Raw genomic sequence first — 21,384 nt, forward strand, 5'->3', positions numbered from 1 at the left:
CATTTTATTTTTCATCCTAGAATCCAGTGCTCTTCCAGACCAAGTGTTAAAACGTGACCATAGAGTAGAGTTGGAAGCAGAAGACAGCAACATTGTGGATGATACAAAACCTGTGAATCTGACCATGGATGAGAGCTGCAATTTGGAGATTAGCCCTCATGGGGTGGTAGCTTCTGTGAAAAGCGAAATAAACATTTTTCCATTGAGAGACACTAGGGTTGAGACTCAACAAACAATGTCTGGTACAGCTTATTCAATGGACTCTCCAGATACATTTCAGTCAATCTCCATGACAAATGGTAGTGAAAAACAAATGAACCTCGTATCCGGATTCCACTCCATTCAATTAGAAGAGAAAACGTCTTCTATCCTACCTCAAAGGAGGGAGAGTAAAAAGAAATCAGATGAAATCTCTGAACATGAGCACAGCTGGAGCATAATACTGAGCCAGACTGAGGCCTCGGATACCTCCCCTGAAGACATTTTTAGTAGAGCAGATACTGCAGATTGTGATAACTTGGCAGAGAGTCTCTATGAAGAATCTGATAGACAGGGGGGTTACTGGGCATCATTTAGGGATAAGGATTATATAGACCTTGAGGAAAGCTTTGAACTGTGTAAACTAGACAAGCATGGCACCAGAGCACAAACCGAAATAGATCATCTCTTAAAGTCACAAGAAGCAGGGCTGACGTTAAAGATTCCTCCTCAAGGTGGCACACTTTCAGAGGAGCTGTCAAATGGCAATTCTTCCATTGATCAAAGGTAGGATATTTACACTTTTCTTTTATGCTGTGTGAAATATGATACAGGTATTAAAACACATTAAACAATTCAGAAATAATGAGAACTTTATAATATTTAGAATCACGTTTGTTATTTGCATTATAATACCATATTTAAATGATTTACATAATCCATGGTTTGTTCGCCAATGACCTTTTAGGCAAAATACATATAGCATGGGCTTAAAGGGCATCTATGTGGTTTTCTAGACATGTTTTATACACAGGCAGCAGAGTAAATGACCATCCCCTATTGTGAATGGTGGATCCCATGATAGAGGTGTTACCTGCCATTGTGATGCTGCTTTTGATGATGATGTAATAACTGCTAAAAAATGAACAGAAAAGTGTGATATATACAGAACTTTAGGGGACCTGTTTAATTCAATTTTCCAAAATGTTTAAAAAATGAATTGCATAAAATAGGCCATTTTGATTATACACTCAGCGGCCACTTTATTAGGTACACCTGTCCAACTGCTCGTTAACACTTAATTTCTAATCAGCCAATCACATGGCGGCAACTCAGTGCATTTAGGCATGTAGACATGGTCAAGACAATCTCCTGCAGTTCAAACCGAGCATCAGTATGGGGAAGAAAGGTGATTTGAGTGCCTTTGAACGTGGCATGGTTGTTGGTGCCAGAAGGGCTGGTGTGAGTATTTCAGAAACTGCTGATCTACTGCGATTTTCACGCACAACCATCTCTAGGGTTTACAGAGAATGGTCCAAAAAAGAAAAAACATCCAGTGAGCGGCAGTTCTGTGGGCTGAAATGCCTTGTTGATGCCAGAGGTCAGAGGAGAATGGGCAGACTGGTTCGAGCTGATAGAAAGGCAACAGTGACTCAAATCGCCACCCGTTACAACCAAGGTAGGCAGAAGAGCATCTCTGAATGCACAGTACGTCGTACTTTGAGGCAGATGGGCTACAGCAGCAGAAGACCACACCAGGTGCCACTCCTTTCAGCTAAGAACAGGAAACTGAGGCTACAATTTGCACAAGCTCATCGAAATTGGACAGTAGAAGATTGGAAAAACGTTGCCTGGTCTAATGAGTCTCGATTTCTGCTGCGACATTCGGATGGTAGGGTCAGAATTTGGCGTCAACAACATGAAAGCATGGATCCATCCTGCCTCGTATCAACGGTTCAGGCTGGTGGTGGTGGTGTCATGGTGTGGGGAATGTTTTCTTGCCACTCTTTAGGCCCCTTGGTACCAATTGAGCATCGTTGCAACGCCACAGCCTACCTGAGTATTGTTGCTGACCATGTCCATCCCTTTATGACCACAATGTACCCAACATCTGATGGCTACTTTCAGCAGGATAATGCGCCATGTCATAAAGCTGGAATCATCTCAGACTGGTTTCTTGAACATGAGTTCACTGTACTCAAATGGCCTCCACAGTCACCAGATCTCAATCCAATAATAATAATCTTTGGGATGTGGTGGAACGGGAGATTCGCATCATGGATGTGTAGCCGACAAATCTGCGGCAACTGTGTGATGCCATCATGTCACTATGGACCAAAATCTCTGAGGAATGCTTCCAGCACCTTGTTGAATCTATGCCACGAAGAATTGGGCCAGTTCTGAAGGCAAAAGGGGGTCCAACCCGTTACTAGCATGGTGTACCTAATAAAGTGGCCGGTGAGTGTATATTCATTAATTTTTTTCAGCAAAAAATGTTTTAAAAAAATGGGGCCAGCAAGATAATTACCTTATATATTTGTGTTTAAGCCAAGTTTTTCAGCACAAATAAAGGGCTAACTAAATGATATTCCTTTATATGAACTGGAGTGTGAGCCACCACCTGACCAGGGTTTAACAAAACCCCTGGACAAGAAAGGGCAAGCCCTCTTAGGCCCCATGCACTTTTACAGAGCAGAGAGTCTGTCTTAGCTCTCAGCTCTTATACCCCAGCTCCTGACAGAGGAGCAGTTCTTAGGCCTGAGCTCTCACCATAGGAGAAGCTCTCGGAATCTAGCTCCTGACACAGGAGCAGTTTGTACCACCAGCTCTCCCTAGAGAGCACAGATCTGTCAGTGACCAGAGAGACAGTTTGTAGCACACCTTCAGTGCTACACATAGAACTACCACCCAGGACAAAGCAGCAGCACATCCCAGCCTGCATATTCTACCAGGCTGGTGAACCAACTCCTGAGGATCACTCTCCATGACCACTCCAGTAATCCGGTATCAACCTGTAATCTGTAACAAGATCGTTTGGCCCGTTGCCTGCAGTTGTTCTAATAAAGAACCTTGGGTTATTTTGCACAATGTTGCCTCCGTCTGATCCCTGGATACGACTGTATCACCACCACGGCCTCTCCATCCATTACCCAGGGACATATATTACAGACATAAAGGGGGTTGCCCCATGGAGAACCAGTACTTTAGCCTCTCCCTCCATATTTCTTGCACACACCACCTGCTGTAGGCCTGCCAGGCTGTAGGACAGCCCTCCGGCCCCCATACCAAGCACCGTGACATCAGTATCCCTAGGCTGCAACCGCCAGCCACTCCGGTATTCTGGGCCCCCGCTGCTTCCAGGCCCCAGGGACAGGATAGGCCCCAGTGGGAGATGTTGCAGATAGCTATGCAAAAACTAGTGTCTTCTAAGCCATGTATTCATTATGTAAAACTAACAAAACCACATCTTGCACAATGCTGTAGAAGTGAATGGAGTTTAACGTCATAAGTTGCATAACATCATGAGATAAATATAGTAACAACACGGTTCAAGTGCATTCAACTCTTGTATGTGTCAAACAGTAGTACTAACTAAACAATACATTCTTTTGGAAGAAGTAATTCATGTTATCTGTGAGGTAAACATTGATTTATAGGTTACATATAGGATTGGCACTTCCTCGGTCATCTTTTTTGCAAATAATAATACATTTTAATTAATATATTCTTTTTCATATTGACAGTTCAGACTGTGCTGTAACTTTGTGACCGCGGCTCTGGTAACCTTCAAATGTTGGGCAGAGACGTAAATTCCTTGGGCCACAATGTAAAATCTGTAATAGGGCCCTACCAATCACGTACCATTATTTTATGGTATCTTCCTATGTGGCAGAGAATCATTTGGATCCAATGGGATTCCAGGATCTAGTAGTAGCTGTTACCTCAGTGAGAAGCTTGGTGCAAAAAGATAGATTTCTGCACTGTTCTCTCAAGTTTTAGATCACCTTGTAAACATCTTTTTTTCCAAGATGAATAATTCCAAGCTTCATAGTTTATCACTGCACTCTGATCGCCCTATTCTCTAATTGTCTTCCTTGCAACAACTCTAATTAACACCCTTTTTATACAATGTATTGTACACATTATATCATTTGTGTTCTCACTGAAGATTTGAATAAGTGCAAAACTCTGTTTATTATGAGCATATACGCAATGGCAGATCCTAAACAGTCTGTTTTAAGTATCTGCCCGGGACCCCATGCCCCTGGGGTGCCCAAGAGCGTCCTAACTGATCAGCGAGAATCTACACTTCAGTGTCAGGTAGATGGATGTTCACAGACGGCTTTGGAGCAGGAGAAAGAAGATAGAACTTACAGAAGCTGCTCTAGGCTCTGATCTTCTCCACTCCATTTTCCGCTATAGTTTTGCCCATATTTTTACCATTTAGTAGATAATAATAATAATAAAGTTTCATGTGACTCACAGGAAACGGGACTCCAGAAATCAGCAGGACATGGGACACTTCAGGAAGTTCCCGCAGCTTCCGTGAAACTTTACATGGATAAATATAATATGGGTGACCCTATCAGGGTCTTATACTTAACCAGTTAAGGTTTTCAATAAGTTGCCTACCCCTTGCTAAACCGCTTGCCACTACATCATCTTTTAAAGTCCTTATTAGCCCCATAGTTTGTATAAGGATGTAAAAAGGCAGTGCAGTATTCTCATACAAGCTTCCTACAAACTGCTAGGACTATGCCAGTAGTGGGCACAGAGCCGCATGGGAGTTGGCTGCCGGTGGTTTACTCTTTAAATGTTAATCTTTAGATGTGACCACAGCATCTAAAAGAGCTTTCCTTCACAAGTAAGTCTTATACTTACATCAACTGGCACCCAACAATCGCAATACATATTCTCTGAAAGACAACCTGCGTCTGTCCTCTGCATATGACTGGTTGTCTGGTAGAAACAGCAGAGCAGTCTAAATGGCAGCCTATACAAAATGCATAAGTTAAAAACAAAGCATAAAAATAAATTTAAAAATGGGTAAAATGTCCCAAAAGTCCATTTACATATAAACATATAAAAAAGAGAAAATGAGTAATAATAGGGGTAACTTAGCATCAAAGGTAGAAGCTTCTGGACCTTACAGGCGAATTTTGTGGTGCTGAGCGCCAAAACAATAACGTAGGAGCTTGTAGCAATCTAAAAGAAACGGCTTTATTCAGCTTTAAAACTATTACAAGAACAAAAATAACAAACAGCTTAGCCTCTACTTAGGGCACAACCTCACTTCTTGAACCCTAGATACCTTCTAGGTTCAAGGAACACTGCTGGGGTTCCTCCTCAGCACTCTGGCTCTCAGTGAGCTCAACCAAACAATGTCCTTACTGGATTCCAGTCCTCTTGGGACAGACCACCTGTCTGTCTCCAACTGGTCCCAAGTCCTCCTGCTGACTGCAAGACACACAGCACTGGCTTGCTGTGAGCTCTCCCTCTGGAGTTGGCCAGGGATGGGAGGGGTCAAGGTCATTTTCAACCCTGGTTGTGGGTCACTCTCCAGCACCCCCTAGGTTCACACTCTTACAAATTATAATAATATCTATTTATATAGCACCATATTCCGTAGGGATTTCCATTCTCACAAGAGCTTACAGTCTATGAGGATGAAGGGAGTGATACAAGAAGTATAAGAGCTTGTATAATGGCCCAGCTATTCTTTATTCATGAACGGAATGGAAAAAATAAAAATGCTGCTGCTTGAACCAGTCATCAGACACCATCTTATATACAGGGTCCATTCAATGGGACTGCAGAGAAGCCTGTAGCTTGGTATCTGGTGTTTCCTGGATTACAGATAGGAGGAGGACAGAGGATGGGTTAGTAAAAAGCGAGTTGGAGTTTCATGCGGATAGGCTTTCCTAAAGAGATGGGTTTCAAGAGCATGTATGAAACTTTTGAGGTTGAGTATTTGCATTAGGCATTCCAGAGAATTAGTGCAGCTCGGGAGAGGTCCTTGTGCCTAGAGTGGGAGATTCAAATTTAAGAAGAGAATAATCTAAGACAGTGATGGGCAACCTTTTGAGCTTGGTGTGTCAAAATTCGCCAAAAAACCGAGCATAACTCGGGTGATGTGTCACCTTGACAAAAAAACATAATTTTGTGATATTTATAGTTTAAATAACAAATATGTATACTACTTAACTTCTAGGGTACTTTAACCGTAGGTTGTCTGATTGATCCTACCATATACTGCCATGCTACAGTATGGCAGTATATGGGGATTTTCCCAATCATCTATTACTATGTGCAAATCCCACATTGTAATAGATCGGTTACAATCAAACCGGTGTGGAAATGCTTAGTAACCTGTGAACTTTCAGTCATGAAAGTTCACAGGTTATAGTGAGGGCGCAGGTGCCGCTGTCTGCATCTCCCTCATGCCCTCTTGGCATGGAGAAGGTGTGAGGAGCAAAATAATCGCAATGTCTGGCGATTTGCAAGGCTTTGCGATTATTTCAGGGCTTGTACATCACAAAACTGACACACAAGCCCTGATGACTGTCTTCTATCATACAGTGCACTGACCTTATTTACTATATGATGAGAGTGGTTGTCCTCCCTTGCCCCTGCTGTGGAGATGGTCAGTGTAGAGGTGGCAGAGGTACAGTGACCTTACTCACTGTATGATGGGAGTGGTTATCCTCCCTGGTCCCTGCTCTGGAGCTGGTCAGTGTAGAGGTGGCAGCTGCTGCGACATCACACAAGGCAGCAGCGATGTGACCTCTGACTGTGCTGCCATCTTCCCCCCACCACAACTATCAGGAGCTGCAGAGGAGCCTCCTGGGTGTATGGCCGGGTCACCTCTCCTGCTGTGCCCCATGCTGATACCTGTGCTGACTGGAGACACTAGGCACAGCTAGGGGAGCAGGAGGAGGGGGGAGTGCTGGAAGCTCAGTGCAATCTCTCAGCCTCCCGGCTACTGCACCTGGTCATGTAGGATGAAACTTAACTCTCAGGCAGCCGTGTGTCAGTGAAAATGGCTACGCGTGTCAGCACTGACACGCGTGTCATAGGTTAGCCATCACTGATCTAAGATCTCTAGCAGATCCAAAAGCATGTGTTCGACGACAGACAAGAGAGGAGAGATTGAAGGTGCAGCACTGTGCAGATCTTTGCGAATGAAGGTGTTTAATTCAACCCTTTCCCTACCAAAATTACATCACAAAGAATTATATAAAACCCCAACAAACCATATATTTTCTGGAAGCACTTGGCCCATTTTAAAATTGCATTAAAAAGTTTAAAATAAATTGCTTCACACCTCCTTCATGTAATAGAAGAACATGTGTAGAGTTCATAGATACCTCATAGTCACATGAATAAATCATCACAAAATCATTAAAACTGCTTTTAAAGGCACCCGTAAGCTATATATCAGTGGTGGCGAACCTATGGCACGGGTGCCAGAGGTGGCACTCAGAGCCCTTTCTGTGGGCACTCAGACCATTGATCCCAAGACAGAGCTCACCAAACAGGACCAAATTCACCAAATCTTCCTGCAGACCCAATTAATTTAAGAGATGCTACAATCAGCGCTATTTTAAAATGACACTTCATTGGATGTTGGGAACTACAGTAAAAGTGAGAAAGTGTGAACTGCAGTATCTTTGTAGGTCATCCTACTGGACCCTACATTCTTACTGTACAGAGAGACCCTGGTGAGAAGCTACAATGATAGTCTGAATGTGCCCTCCTTCTTTCATCTGTATTAGTGGCCTCTAGGGGCCGATATGATTGATAGATGTTGAAGAGCAGGTAGCAATAAGTTACTGCTTAAAATTCAATGTTGGAACTTTGCGGTAATCAAGTGGATTTTGGTTATAGTTTGGGCACTTGGTCTCTTAAAGGTTCGCCATCACTGCTATATATTATTTGAAAGCAGATCACCTGGCAATTTCTCTTGATTAATAGTTGACAGCCTGTACCACCATCCATAAATTCAATTTAAAAAATACTGTTTATACTTGAGTATAAGTCGACCTGAGTATAAGCCAATTTTACCACAAATAACTGGGAAAATGTATTGACTTGAGAATAGGCCTAGGGTGGGAAATGCAGTAGACACAGCCTCCCACAGTAATGTAATACCCAGCAGCCTCCCTGAGTAATGAAATGCCCAGCAGCCTCCCCCAGTAATAAAATGCTTGATGCAGCCCTCCTAGAGCCCCCCAGGCTTGCTTGAACAGCCAGTTGTCAGCACTGGTAACATCCCCCTATGGCAGACTTCAGGGCTGTGTTAAAGTGGGCTCCGAACACCCTTCCATGCCCATCTTCTCCTATGGTGTAAGGCCCGATTACAGCCGTGGAACCATATTCATTAGAAGCCATCTCAGACCCCCTTTCATGTTACAACCTCAGCAGCTTTCACACTGCAAGGCACCTGCTTCTGTGACACAGGTGCCATCCCTTTTTTCTCTTTTAGGTTTTTGCAGCACATTTTTTGTGCTGAAAAACTCAGCTTATGCACGAGTAAACACAGTACATTTTTATAAAAAACTCAAAGTGGAGGTTTAAGCACAAATAAGTTGTTAAGATAATAAGTCAATGTAAGCAGATTTATATTTACTAGAATACAACAATTTACATTACTAAAATGCTACTAAAACAAAAGCCATGCAATAATTGATTGCAATCCGCAAATGTGTTTGAAAATATATTACACACAAGGTAAAAAGCACCTATCCTTTTAATATAATTATTTTTCAGAAAGCACAGCCTACCATGTATGCAAAAATAACTTTTTAATTAATACACACAAGCACTACGTGCAGCAAACTAATAAAATGCTAAAATGATATGAAAATTCTAAATTTCCACTAAAATGTGACAACCAGACTACTTATATAAAGAAAATGTACTTTCAAAAATTGTAAGATTTGATTCATACATACCCCCCATTCAGCAAAATATGCAGAAAAGTGCCAAACTATTTTTGCAGAAATTTTCACTATTGCATATCATTGTATTAGCAGCGCAATAACGAAACCAAATTATGGTCTCATATTTTGCCGCCTCCCTCAGAGCTTGAACATCTGCCGCCTGAGGCAAGATTCTCATCTTGCATCATGGCATATGCGGCCCTGACTATATGGTTTCCCATGGCAAACAGAAAGTATGACGAATGGAGATTAGCCTTGGGGGCAAGGTAAAACCTCTGCTACCTGCTAGAAAGCTACAGAAAGCTAATTATAGTAAATTAGAGAATTGCTTATTTTTCCTTTTTGCAAAGTTAAGAAAAAGTTTTTATACTTTACAGTTGTACTTTAAACTGTATTCAGAAGGATACAGGCATCCAGTGCAGTGGCTGGCACAGAATGGAGACATCCACGAAGCGATTAGACTGAAAGACAAGTCTGACTGCTGCAATAGATTGTAGAAGAGAAAGTTTAGAATGAGAGTGAATAGGAGCAACAGTTAGCATTTTAGATGTTTCAGTTGTAAGAAAAGTTCAGATTCTAGAAATGTTTTTGAGAGTGTGTATCATAAAGTGGATAATAAAAACCAAATCTACTGATAGTTTGTCCAACAGTGGCAGTGTAGCTGTTAAAGAGAGGAGGACCTAAGGAAGTGGACTCGCTGCAGCTGGCAAATTTTCACCTGTGATAAGAGATAGGCGCTGCGCAGGACCCCGCTGGGCTATCAAACGCTGGCGTATGAGAATAGGTTCTAAGCATAAAGGTGAAGGGAACACTCCTGCAACACTGCCAAAGACAAGTTTGGGGTGCGAGCCAAGGTTGTCAATGTTTGTGTAAAAAAAAACTACAATACATTGGGGCACATTTACTTACCCGCTCCAGTCGCGATTCCGTGGCATGTTGTCCGACGAGGATTCGGGTCTGCCGGGATTTACTAAGATCATGCGCCCGATATCCAGCAGGTGTCGCTGAGGTCCACCGGAGTTCACCTTCTTCGTCCCGGTGCATGTAAGTGCTGATCTTGCGACACAATTCTTTTTTTAAATTCCTCGGTTTGTCTGAATCCGTCAGGTTGTCCGACGGCCACGCCCCCGATTTCTGTCGCGGCGCCGATGCGCTACAATCCGATCGCGTGCGCCAAAAACCCGGGGCAATTCAGCGCAAAACTGCGCAAATCGGAAATATTCGGGAAAACCCGTCGGAATTGCGGTCGCAGGACCCTTAGTAAATGTGCCCCATTATGTATCGCTGTGTCTGTGAGAACCCATACAATAAAAATAAATATAAATAAATTATTGAAATTAGATGTAAAAACTTTTTTAAAGAGCCATTTCAAACTTTTGTCCATCTTACTGTACAAAAAATAGAAAAGTGGAAAGTAAATTATTGCAACTGCTGTTGCTTCAAATGCTCCTATTACAGCTTGATAAAATCTTTGAGGGCATAAGTTTGCAAAATGGGGTAATTTGTTAGGGGTGGCCACTGTTTTGGTATCTCATGGTTCTGGTGATGTGTTTTGCAATGTAGCCTGGTTCCGGTGCGGTATTCTAGTATGGAACCTGGCTCTGTTGCTGTATTTCTTTTTGGATTCCAGTTTTTCTGCATTGATCCCTTTATTGAGCTTGTTTTTGGGTGATTCATTCATATACTGTGCATGGTTCTAGTTCTGTATTCATGTACTGAGCTTGGTTCTGGTGCTGTACAGAGGTACTGCTGTACTGCTGGCCATTTTTGTAAAGGGGGACACTGCTGGCCATTTCTGTAAAGGGGGCACTGCTGGACATTTCTGTAAAGGGGGCACTGCTGGACATTTCTGTAAAGGGGGCACTGCTGGACATCTCTGTAAAGGGGAGGCACTGCTGGATATTTCTGTAAAGGGGAACTCTGCTGGACATTTCTTTTTTAAAGGGGGGCTCTTCTGGACATTTTATTGATGAGGCTTCTACTGGACAATAAGTCAATAAGTTTTCCCAGTTTTTGTGGCAAAATAGGTACCTCGGGTTATACTCAGGACAGCTTATTCTTGATTATATATGGTAGAAATAATGAGCCGTGCACCTGTGTTACCATAATCAGATTTCCGTCCACTGGAATTAAACATACAAGCTTTCTATAGAAGGACAACACGCAGAGATGTAGGAAACTGTGAGGAATTGATACAGAAAGTATATTGGAAAATTGTATAACCTTTTTATAATACAAACAATAACATTCGTTTGCTGAAATGGGAATACCCCTTTAATGTTTTTTTTATATTCTAACAATTTTGTTGTCCGTTGCTTGAGAAAATATAGAATAAGTGTAATGTGTATTGTATGTGTAATTTATTATTATTATATATAATATAAATATATCAGGATATTAACCTTAGTATCCGCTGCAAAGAGATTTAATTTAGCAAACTCTTCCCATTACTAGGAAAGAGGAGCATAGAAGTTGGGAAGAGCCAGACCTCTCTCTGTAAGTAATGCATACATAATTGAATGGGCTAGCATCATTGACAGCCTCCATGACTGCAATGTCAGATTTATTGAGTCCTCCTCAGACTGCCCTTCAAACCGCTGCGTCTGCCTATGCTCTCCACTGCATTTAGCTAGCTGCCAGAAAGCAGGTGATCATAGCTATTTAGATGTACCAACGATCATGTGATCAGAACATGGTGGAACGCTGTATTCCATGCAAAACAAAGAGGGATGCTAAAAACCCAGTAATCCTGGTCACAAAGTCTCAGCAGGAAGGGACACACCGGACGCCTTTGCAAGGTAAATTTGTGTTTACAAAGAATGACTGCAGTTATTAACCCTTACTCAAACTGGCCTTTGTTTCTTTCTGACAAAAGAAGCATTCGGGAGAATGGGATTGAGCTGGCCGGATGCGATGCTTCAAGGCGTAGCTTCCTCTCACATCCAGGCAGCTGCTGTACTGTTTTTATACAGTTGACACAGATGCTTCATTTTTGCTATGGGATTTGATGTCATGAATTATGATGGAGCACGATTGATCTTAGATTATACATTTTTACATACTCTGCATAGATTGTATTCCATCTAAATCTTATCCAATACATTGTATCACACAACATAAGCTACTGTGTACTGAGGCATCTTCCGTGGCCTTGAAATGTCTTGCTGCTGGCTGTGTACAGGACTATACTCTGCTGCTTATATTATTTGCATGGACAAATTAGACATATGTGGACTAGGATGTAAATGACAGAACTGGATTGTCTATATATATTTGTACATTTGTATAGGAGGTAAGCAAGGAGGGGGATGGTAAACATTGCTTGTGGTCTTAAAAGATTTAACCCTTAGATGTACAAACAATACTGCTGCTGGATATGGTTGTTTTTCTTCATTGAGTTGCAAAAGGTATTAGCATTTTTCCCATCTCCACAGCAAAGCTTGCTGCTCTCTTATTTGTCTAATGTAACTTGGTCTGAAACATGTTGTTTGATGTCCCAAAAAATAGTTAACATATATGTACCAGAATTCTGGCTTTGTTTCCATCAGAAACTCGCCTGTATTATATGCACCATATTTATAGGCACTTTCCATGCCTTAGATCAGTGATGGCGAACCTTTTAGCGGCCGAGTGCCCAAACTGCAACCCAAAACCCCCCTTATTTATTGTGAGGTGCCAACCAAAAATTAAAGCAGTAACTTATTGCTCCCTGTTCTTAAACAAGGTTCAATCATATTCGCCTCCTGAGGACAAGATGGAAAATTTGCTTCATTTTAGCTTATTTCCAGTGTCCCTCTGTACACAGAGAATTGTGGGGCCTGCAGGGGATCCTCCAAAGATAATTCATCCCTGTCTACTCATTCTCCCTCTTCCTACAAACCCAAGTAGTGAAGTATCACTTTAATATATGACTGAAAGCAGCATCTTTTAAGTTGCTTGGAACTGCAGGAAGATTCTTTGAGTCCTATCTGGTGTGCTTGGGTGATGGCTCGGGTGCCCACAGAAAGGGCTCGGAGTGCCGCCTCTGGCACCCGTGCCATAGGTTCGCCACCACTGCCTTAGATGCTATCACCTCCCAAAAATGTTGCAAAAGGTATTAGCATTTTTCCCATCTCCACAGCAAAGCTTGCTGCTCTCTTATTTGTCTAATGTAACTTGGTCTGAAACATGTTGTTTGATGTCCCAAAAAATAGTTAACATATATGTACCAGAATTCTGGCTTTGTTTCCATCAGAAACTCGCCTGTATTATATGCACCATATTTATAGGCACTTTCCATGCCTTAGATGCTATCACCTCCCAAAAATGTCCAAAATTTTTAGCACAAATTCAGCTACCTGATAAGTTGTAAAAAGTTAGACTCAACTGCAAAGCACAAAAAAAAAACAATTTAAACCACTGGAATATATTTGCTGCATCTTTACACTGCCTAGATTAAGGTTCCACTATAACAATAAAGGTAATCAGCCCTATTGTTGTAAAATAGTTTCATAACAGAAATAATTGGGCTTGATTTGGGAAACAAATTAGAAATTTTTTGAGTCCTAAAATGTGCCAATTTATTACTAAAGAACATTATAGACATAAGGAGATACTTTTTTGAGGCTAACTGAGTATATTTGATGGCAAGCTTTCGAGAATACTACAGGTGGTGCCCAAATTAAGAACACCTGACTTACTTATAACCCAGAGTCAAAATGGACCCCTTTGCCCACTGTGACCTCTGGTGAAGCTCTTTGGATGCTGATAATGCAGTGAACTGTACGTTTATTGACTTTAAGAATTATCAAAGTTGTCTACAATAAATTTTATTGTTAATTCTTGTTTCCAAAATTATGAAAATTCTATAGTCAAAGGGATTAAAAAAAATGCTTTGTCTGGAGTTACCCTTATAAAATATACCAGTTCTGACCCACATTCAAATTCAACTTCAGAACACACCTACAGAACCGATCTACAGGGACTGCCTGTAGTCTCTTCATCAGACGTGATGTTATGCATGAAACAGGAAAATCACAACATTTTATACACACTAGGCAATGTTTATCAGAGGACATTAAAAAAAAAAGTTTAAAACAACAGAATGATCCATCCAAGAAGTTTTACCTGACATCCAGCACAAGGTAAAATCCCAGGACAGGCTTTTTCCATATGCCCCCCCCCCCCCCCCACCACCACCACCAAGAATGCAATGCCTATTATTTCTGGCATTGGCACTTTGATGGAAAACAACTGAGGTTGGATGGAAAACCTCCTAAAACCCCTCATAAGAAATAGTCCCAGCTACATACAGAACACTACTGACCTTTTAAATAGCCTCATAGCTGTAGACCCACTACCTAAATGTACAATTCTGGTCACCATAGATGTGGAATCTTGTATACAAAGATTCCCTACAAAGATGGAATAGCATCATTTCAAGTTCATATTGAGAAACATAACCTACCAACAGAATTGGGCACAGAACTAATAGAATTTGTGCTCATCCACAAATACTATATGTTTGGAGAGGATGTTTACCTAGAGCAGTGGTGGCGAACCTATGGCACTGGTGCCAGAGGCGGCACTCAGAGGCCTTTCTGTGGGCACCCGGGCCATCACCCCAGCACACCAGACAAGACTCAAAGAATTTTCCTCCAGTTCCAAGCAACTTAAAAGATGCTGCTTTCAGTAAAATTTTGATACTTACTTCGATTCTTGGAACTGTAGGAAGAGGGAGAATGAGTAGACAGGGCCAAATTATCTTTGGAGGACCTCCTGCAGGGCCCACAATTCTCTGTGTACAGAGGGACACTGCAAAGAAGCAAAAATGATGAAAATTTTCCATCTTTCAACTGTGTTGCTGTCCTCAGGAGGCAAATATGAAGTTGTTGTACAGGGAGCAATAAGTTACAGCTTTAATTTTTGGTTGGCACTTCTCGATAAATAAGGGGGTTTTGGGTTCAGTTTGGGCACTCGGACACTAAAAGGTTCACTGTCACTGACCTAGAGTGTATAGGAACATCAATGGGTTCAAGGTGTACAACACAGTATGCTAATATTTTTATGACTGAACTGAAAGGCGCATAACTATCTACATAATCCACAAAACCCATGATATACCTCCTTTACATTGATGATATTCTGATCACCTGGACTGCAGTGGATTAGTATAATCTCAGAGATACCAAATTTATATAGTTTACAAAAAGAAGAAAAAAGCTAGCACTCACCGGTAGTAAAAGAATTCAGTCTTTATTCCAAACAAGTATTAAATTTCGCTGCGGGTGAGAGGGATGGAGCAGGAGCCCACTAGAGGCGAAGTTTTATACGTGTTTGGAATAAAGACTGAATTATTTTACTACTGGTGAGAGCCAGCTTTTTTCTTCTTTATGTACATGTTTATCTACAATCAACTGTGGACTTTATGAGCTAGAGCACCTCTGTGGGTTTTTACGTTCTATTGCCCTTGATTATCATCTCCTGCAAAATATGTCTGAGGACTAGTTCGGGATATATTCATAAGTGCAGTGCCCCTCATTCCTTGTTCCCAAATAAAATGTACATAGTTTTTATAGTTTTAATAGCTTTAAAAATTCTGACACCCGTAACAAAATGACAAAGAAATGGTGATTCTGGCATTTAGGTGCTATTTTCTGTTACGGGTTTCATCACAAATAATAATTCTATGCAAAAGCGGAGATTTGAATTTTTAGTTTATTTTTTTTTAAATTTTTTATAAATTTTTTTTACCATTTTTTCACCCCCATAGGGTACTTGAACCCAAAGGGGTCTGATCACATATACAATATACTGCAATACACCTGTATTGCAGTATACAGGCGGTCCCCTACTTAAGAACACCCGACTTACATACAACCCCTAGTTACAAACGGACCACTGGATATTGGTAATTTATTGTACTTTAGCCCCAGGCTACAATAAGCAGCTGTAACAGTTATCAAATGTGTCTGTAATGAAGTTTTAGTGTTAATCCTGATTCTTATGACAACCCAACATTTTTAAAATCCAATTGTCGAAGAGACCAAAAAAGTTCTGGCTGGGATTACAATGATAAAATATACAGTTCCGACTTACATACAAATTCAACTTAAGAACAAACCTACAGACCCTAACTTGTATGTAACCCGGGGACTGCCTGTATAGTAGATTTACTTCTTCTAGATTTACTCAGACAGACTGTAATATAGAATCACTAATGACAGCTATGGGAGCCTTCACAGATGTTGCCGACCACCATTCGAACATAGCGGCAGCCAGCTGCAGGTATGTTAGGTTCTGCAGTTGGGTTCGATCGTGGCATCTAAAAGCTTAACTTCCACGATCGGTGCCACCACTGACCGTGGCAGTTCTTGGCAGGTTCAGCAGTGTAATACAGCTTACACCTGCCACGTGTGGAGAGGGCTATGAGCCCTCTCCATACTCCCCTTCACGACCCCCTGACATATATTTATGATGGGGGTTAAAGACAGCCGCTCAACCACATCAATATACCAAAAACCAACAGACAGAACAGAAATTACTACCTGAGAACTTACTGCTTGCACCCCAAACACACAAGACAATCCATATAAAGCCAGGCTATACGTTAAAACCATATCTCCTCAGACAAGACATTCCTGGAAAAACACCTGGAGTTTTTAAAGTTGATCTACCACCAAAAGTGACTCCAATATAAGCAAATAAGTAAAGTTTTTGTATGAGACGTTCATATTCCCGGAATACCCCTTCAATTGCAGACACATTTTAAACTGTTATAGCTGTGTATTGTAACCTAGGGCTAGAGTACATTAAATTACATCTAGAGGTCCTTTGTAACTAGGGGTCATCTGTATGCCGGGTGTTCTTAAGTAGGGGACCGCCTGTATCAGCCTCATGTTGGACTGAACTCATATACCACACCTAGGAGACACTGAAGAAACAGGAGGTATCACAAAACTGTTAAACCTGAACAAACTTTTTTTGGTGCACCTTTAACATAGGGCGTGCAACAAAATTCGGTCGGAAACCGACAGAATGTGTTGCATTGTCCGACTATGCATGGGAACATCCCATTCAGTGCAGAATAGTATTGCAGACACTTCTTAAATGCATGTGCAAGCAGTATACACTAAAAAGAATGTGCAAAGTCAGACAGAAACCTAGCACAGGGGCTTTAATAAATCTGGGCCAATGTGTACAAAGGGCCTGAAATATCCAGATAACTTTATGCAAAGGGTACCACATATATCACACAGTGTGCAACGAGTAACTAAACTAAGTTTATGTTGTATAATTTATAAACAGAAAAAGTAAACAGAAAAATGTCTGTGTTACGGAGATCGCATGGGTCTTGAACACCATGTTGCGTGCTGTCATCCATTTTAAGCCCTTAAGGACGCAGGGTTTTTTCGCTCATTTCTCGCTCTCCACCTTCAAAAATTCATAACTTTTTCATTTTTATGTGTACAGAGCTGTGTGAGGGCTTATTTTGTGCGTAACAAATTCTAGTTTCCCATAATGTTATTTATTTTAGCATGCTCTGTACTGGGAAGCTGGAAAAAAATTATTCTTTTGTTCGGTACGATCGCGGTGATGCCAAATTTATACAGGTTTTATTGTGTTTTAATACATTTTCAAAAGTTAATCGAATGTGTACAAAAAAGAAAAAAAAAAATTTCCCATCTTCTGACGCTAATAACTTTTTCATACTTTGGTATACGGAGCTGTGTGACGCGTCATTTTTTGTGAAATGAGACAACTTTTTCATTGCTGCGACATTTTGATCACTTTTTATTCCATTTTTTATGTGATGTAAAATGCTGCAAAAGTCGCATTTCGGTGCCATTTCCCGTCTCGGAGGTTCCTAACCATTTTTATATTTTGATAGATCGAGCATTTGGGGACGCGGTGATACTTAATGTGTTTGTGATTTTTACTGTTTATTATGTTTTATATCAGTTCTAGGGAAAGGGGGGTGATTTGAATTTTTAATATTTTCTAATTTTTAAAACTTTTTTTTTCTTTTTTTTTCACTATTTCTTAGACCATCTAGGGTACATTAACCCTAGATGGTTAGATCGTTCCAACCATATATTGCAATACTACTGTACAGTATAGGGCGTTTTTGCATGTGACTCGTTACCACGTTACCATGAACCACTGGCTCATTGTAGAGAATCTGCAGAAGCCATCCAGCCTCGGGTCCCACAAAGACCTGAGGCTGTCATGGCAACCGATCGCCACCCCCTGATGACATTCGGAGCTATGGCGCAGAGCGTTAAGGGGTTAAGGACTCAATATTCATTTCACATAACTTTGTCTAGTAAACACTAAAGTTTGGGTGGGGATTCTACTCAAACAAAATAAGGTATAAGAAAACACAGACTTATGCCTCGCTAGCACCACCAAGGGGGAAGGTTTTCAGGGAATCACCTGGGCACTTTGTTTGTATAAAGACAGACAATGGTTCTATATTCCATTGTGTGCTTTCATCCAATAGTGTTGCATTTCCGGAGTCAAACCACCCAATAGTATTGCCCACTTGTGTACTTGCACGCCCTATGCATAGTGTCTTATGATTTTCTATATAAGTTTCTCAGTGACAAAAATCTTGAGTTAATGTTCAGTAAGGACAGTGTGACTTTTCTGTGTTACTCACTCCATTCCAGCGCTGGTAACAAAGACTCATGTAATTTGAAAATCACCTTACAACGCTGACAGGGACTGTTAAAGCCTCGTGTCTCCAAAGACCCTTATGGTCATCTTTAACATCTGTCTCTGTGTCTTAACCAATTCCAAAGTTTTCCTTTGTTGCAGGTTTTGGAAGTATATCTGTCTCATGCAGCCCTTCCATAGGCATGTTAATGTGTCAACTAAATAATGGATAAAAAGTCCTGGATGTTGGGTTCCCACCTGCTGTTTTTAAACGTGAGGGTTTGAGGTTGCACATTCATCTCTGTCTGCATGCTGTTGAGGCAGATAGAGTTGAGTATAAAGCTGCAGCTCCACAATCCACATTTGTGTCTCTGACACTGGTATAAACCTGAAACAAATGAAAACTTTGGCAAGCTGTATTTTTTATCTATACTGTATTAGGGCCACAAAACAAGCATTATTCTATATGAACACAGGAGGGTTAGGAGAAGGGTAAGGGTTGTGGCTTAGAATTTTTTTCACACTGAAACGGAAAGTTGAGTGGTATGAAATAAGATGTCGTTATCTTGTCCTTGAGAACAGCAGCAAAAATGCAAATAATTTGTAATTAAGGTCGCTAGGGCAAACCCCACTAGGAAAGACATACATACACCTAATTAATGGATGTATTAGTTTAATACCATGAACAACATTTCATCTTTAATGAACATATCTAAAAACAATTTACCTGTTCTATTGCTATACACCCTTTTATACACAGCACGTCATGTTTTGGGGGTAACAAGCACCAACAATAAATTTGCTAAATGGCACTCACAACTCCTTCATTGGGGGTTGATGTTTGTTCGTATGAGCATTCACTCACCAAATAATTCAGCTTTTTTGGACTGGAGGTGGAGCTACAGAGCAAAGACAATTTCAAAAACTTTTTTGGGCAAAACAAAAATAACAAATCTCAGTTAATACTGTAAAATTAAAAAGGTTGGTTGCTTCCCTGCCACCATTCCAGCAGCTTTCCAGAAATTATGCCTTTTTATGCCATTAGTTTTTTGCATACAAAACTTTAATTCAAAGTTTGTTGGCAGCCTGTTTTTAGTGGTCATTATCGTACATACCGTACGTGTATTTTTTTTAAAATTTTCTTTGCAATACAGAATGTTGTAAAGCTATGATGAGATGGACTGAAAGCAGCATTTCACTTTATTAAAACTTTATGATAGACAAACACTATAGTTCAATGAACCAGGATGTTGTCTTTTCTGTTGAGGAGAAGAAGTTGATTAAATGGCACCATACAGAACAGGAAGAAGACTGAGAATATCCTGTATGGTGCCCCAGGCACAGATGTTACACTTACGCCGTAAGGTCTAATTGATAATAAATTATCATTATGATGCCTGTTTCTTGAACCACAAAAATACATTTTATTTTAGAGAATAGACCATTTGAGGTTGTCTCCTATTGAGAAGGTTACAAATAAATTAGATTGTCTCCTATTGAGTAGCAGGATAGCATTTGTAGGACAAATAGACTGGTTCAGTCCTGTCTTAAACTTTTTAATGTGGAATAATTATTAATCTGATAACAGTGGAAACTTGTACTAGACAGTCTAAATATCCACCAGATTTCTGATGCTGGATTATACATTTTATATCAATAAAAATGAGACTGGGCTGAGTGTACAACAATTCTAGCTTTGGTTGTGTCAGAACATGGCCTTCATTCTTTAAATGCTGTTTATTATCTGTTTTAGACACTTTTTAAAAATCCTTTTCAACATGGGGGTGGGGCTTAGCATAGCATGAAACAATTGTCATAGTCATGAAAGAGGAGGAGCTTGATTTGTTAATTATGTATGCAAATTTGGCAAGAAAATTCTGGCACAAACTAAACCAACAATAGGTGGTACACTGTTACATATCTGATGTTTTAGGATATTTTCTTGGAAGGGGCCAGAGTCACTTGATAAGTCTGACAAATTTTTTGTTACTGAGGGAGATGGTTAGGAGCGGGTCTCGAAGCATCAATCTCAATATGTATATATATATTTATTTTTCTCTCTATATGTACAGCATATATCCATATACTTAAATATAAATATATGTAAATATAAACAAAAAAGCTTTAAATACAAAGATTGTTTTAAACAAAAATTTTCTGATACATGCACTGAAATAGTGTACATACTATAAAAGGAAGTTGTAATAGCTATTATCATTTTGGCACTGTGCTATAGGCTTCTAAAAATAACCCTTTAGTTGCTACTAAGTAGACTCATGTATTCCTTCATTGTTGATAAAAATACATCCATCTCGGGAAACAGTTGTGCGATAATAATGGGTTGAGAGCAAATTTCCTCTAGTGGCAGGGAGAGATGTATTTAGATATGTGAACCCGAAATGTCACCATCAAGTTTATTTAAAGAGAACCTGTCATGCAAAGTAACCCACCCAAAATAAATACTTCATTAAAAACTATGATTAAAAAGCATTGCTCTTATCACTAATGGTTCCTATGGCTTCAATGTTACAAAATCAGTTTGTAAACCTATATACTACTCATCTGACGTGAGAACAATGTCACTACTTGGGTCCAATTCAATCCTGCATATTCATGAGTTACTCGCATTTCTCTGCCTCAGTGTTACAGAACATGCTGCTATGTGGAACATTGAGTTAAAGCTCTGTAACATCGGCCACTTCATGTCATGTGACAAGGGTGACATCATGTAGGTCCTGTTAGACTTGCACAGTCTACCCCATGTATGTATGTATCTGATCACGTGAAATCAAAGCAGCCTCCATGGAGGATGGGGAGGAGTAGAAGT

At 40.5% G+C, this 21,384-nt stretch overlaps 1 protein-coding gene across 10 annotated transcripts in view; it reads left to right on the top strand.

The window, feature by feature from the left end:
* The window catches only part of PRUNE2 (prune homolog 2 with BCH domain), a 202,736-nt gene that overhangs the window by 115,230 nt on the left and 66,122 nt on the right, over positions 1–21,384 (top strand). For 9 of the 10 annotated variants that reach the window (XR_011855581.1, XR_011855583.1, XR_011855582.1 and 6 more), the window contains exon 9: positions 21–765. Coding sequence is in view for 6 of the 10 variants with exons in the window: in XM_072150917.1 (XP_072007018.1) it covers positions 21–765 (745 nt within the window). In the remaining 4 variants the exon portion in view is untranslated. Of the gene's footprint in view, positions 1–20; positions 766–11,436; positions 11,720–21,384 lie in introns of those variants that run through there. The other variant, XM_072150920.1, reaches the window with a different exon arrangement.

The sequence above is a fragment of the Engystomops pustulosus genome, chromosome 1, assembly GCF_040894005.1.
Source record: "Engystomops pustulosus chromosome 1, aEngPut4.maternal, whole genome shotgun sequence".
Classification (NCBI taxonomy): Eukaryota; Metazoa; Chordata; class Amphibia; order Anura; family Leptodactylidae; genus Engystomops; species Engystomops pustulosus.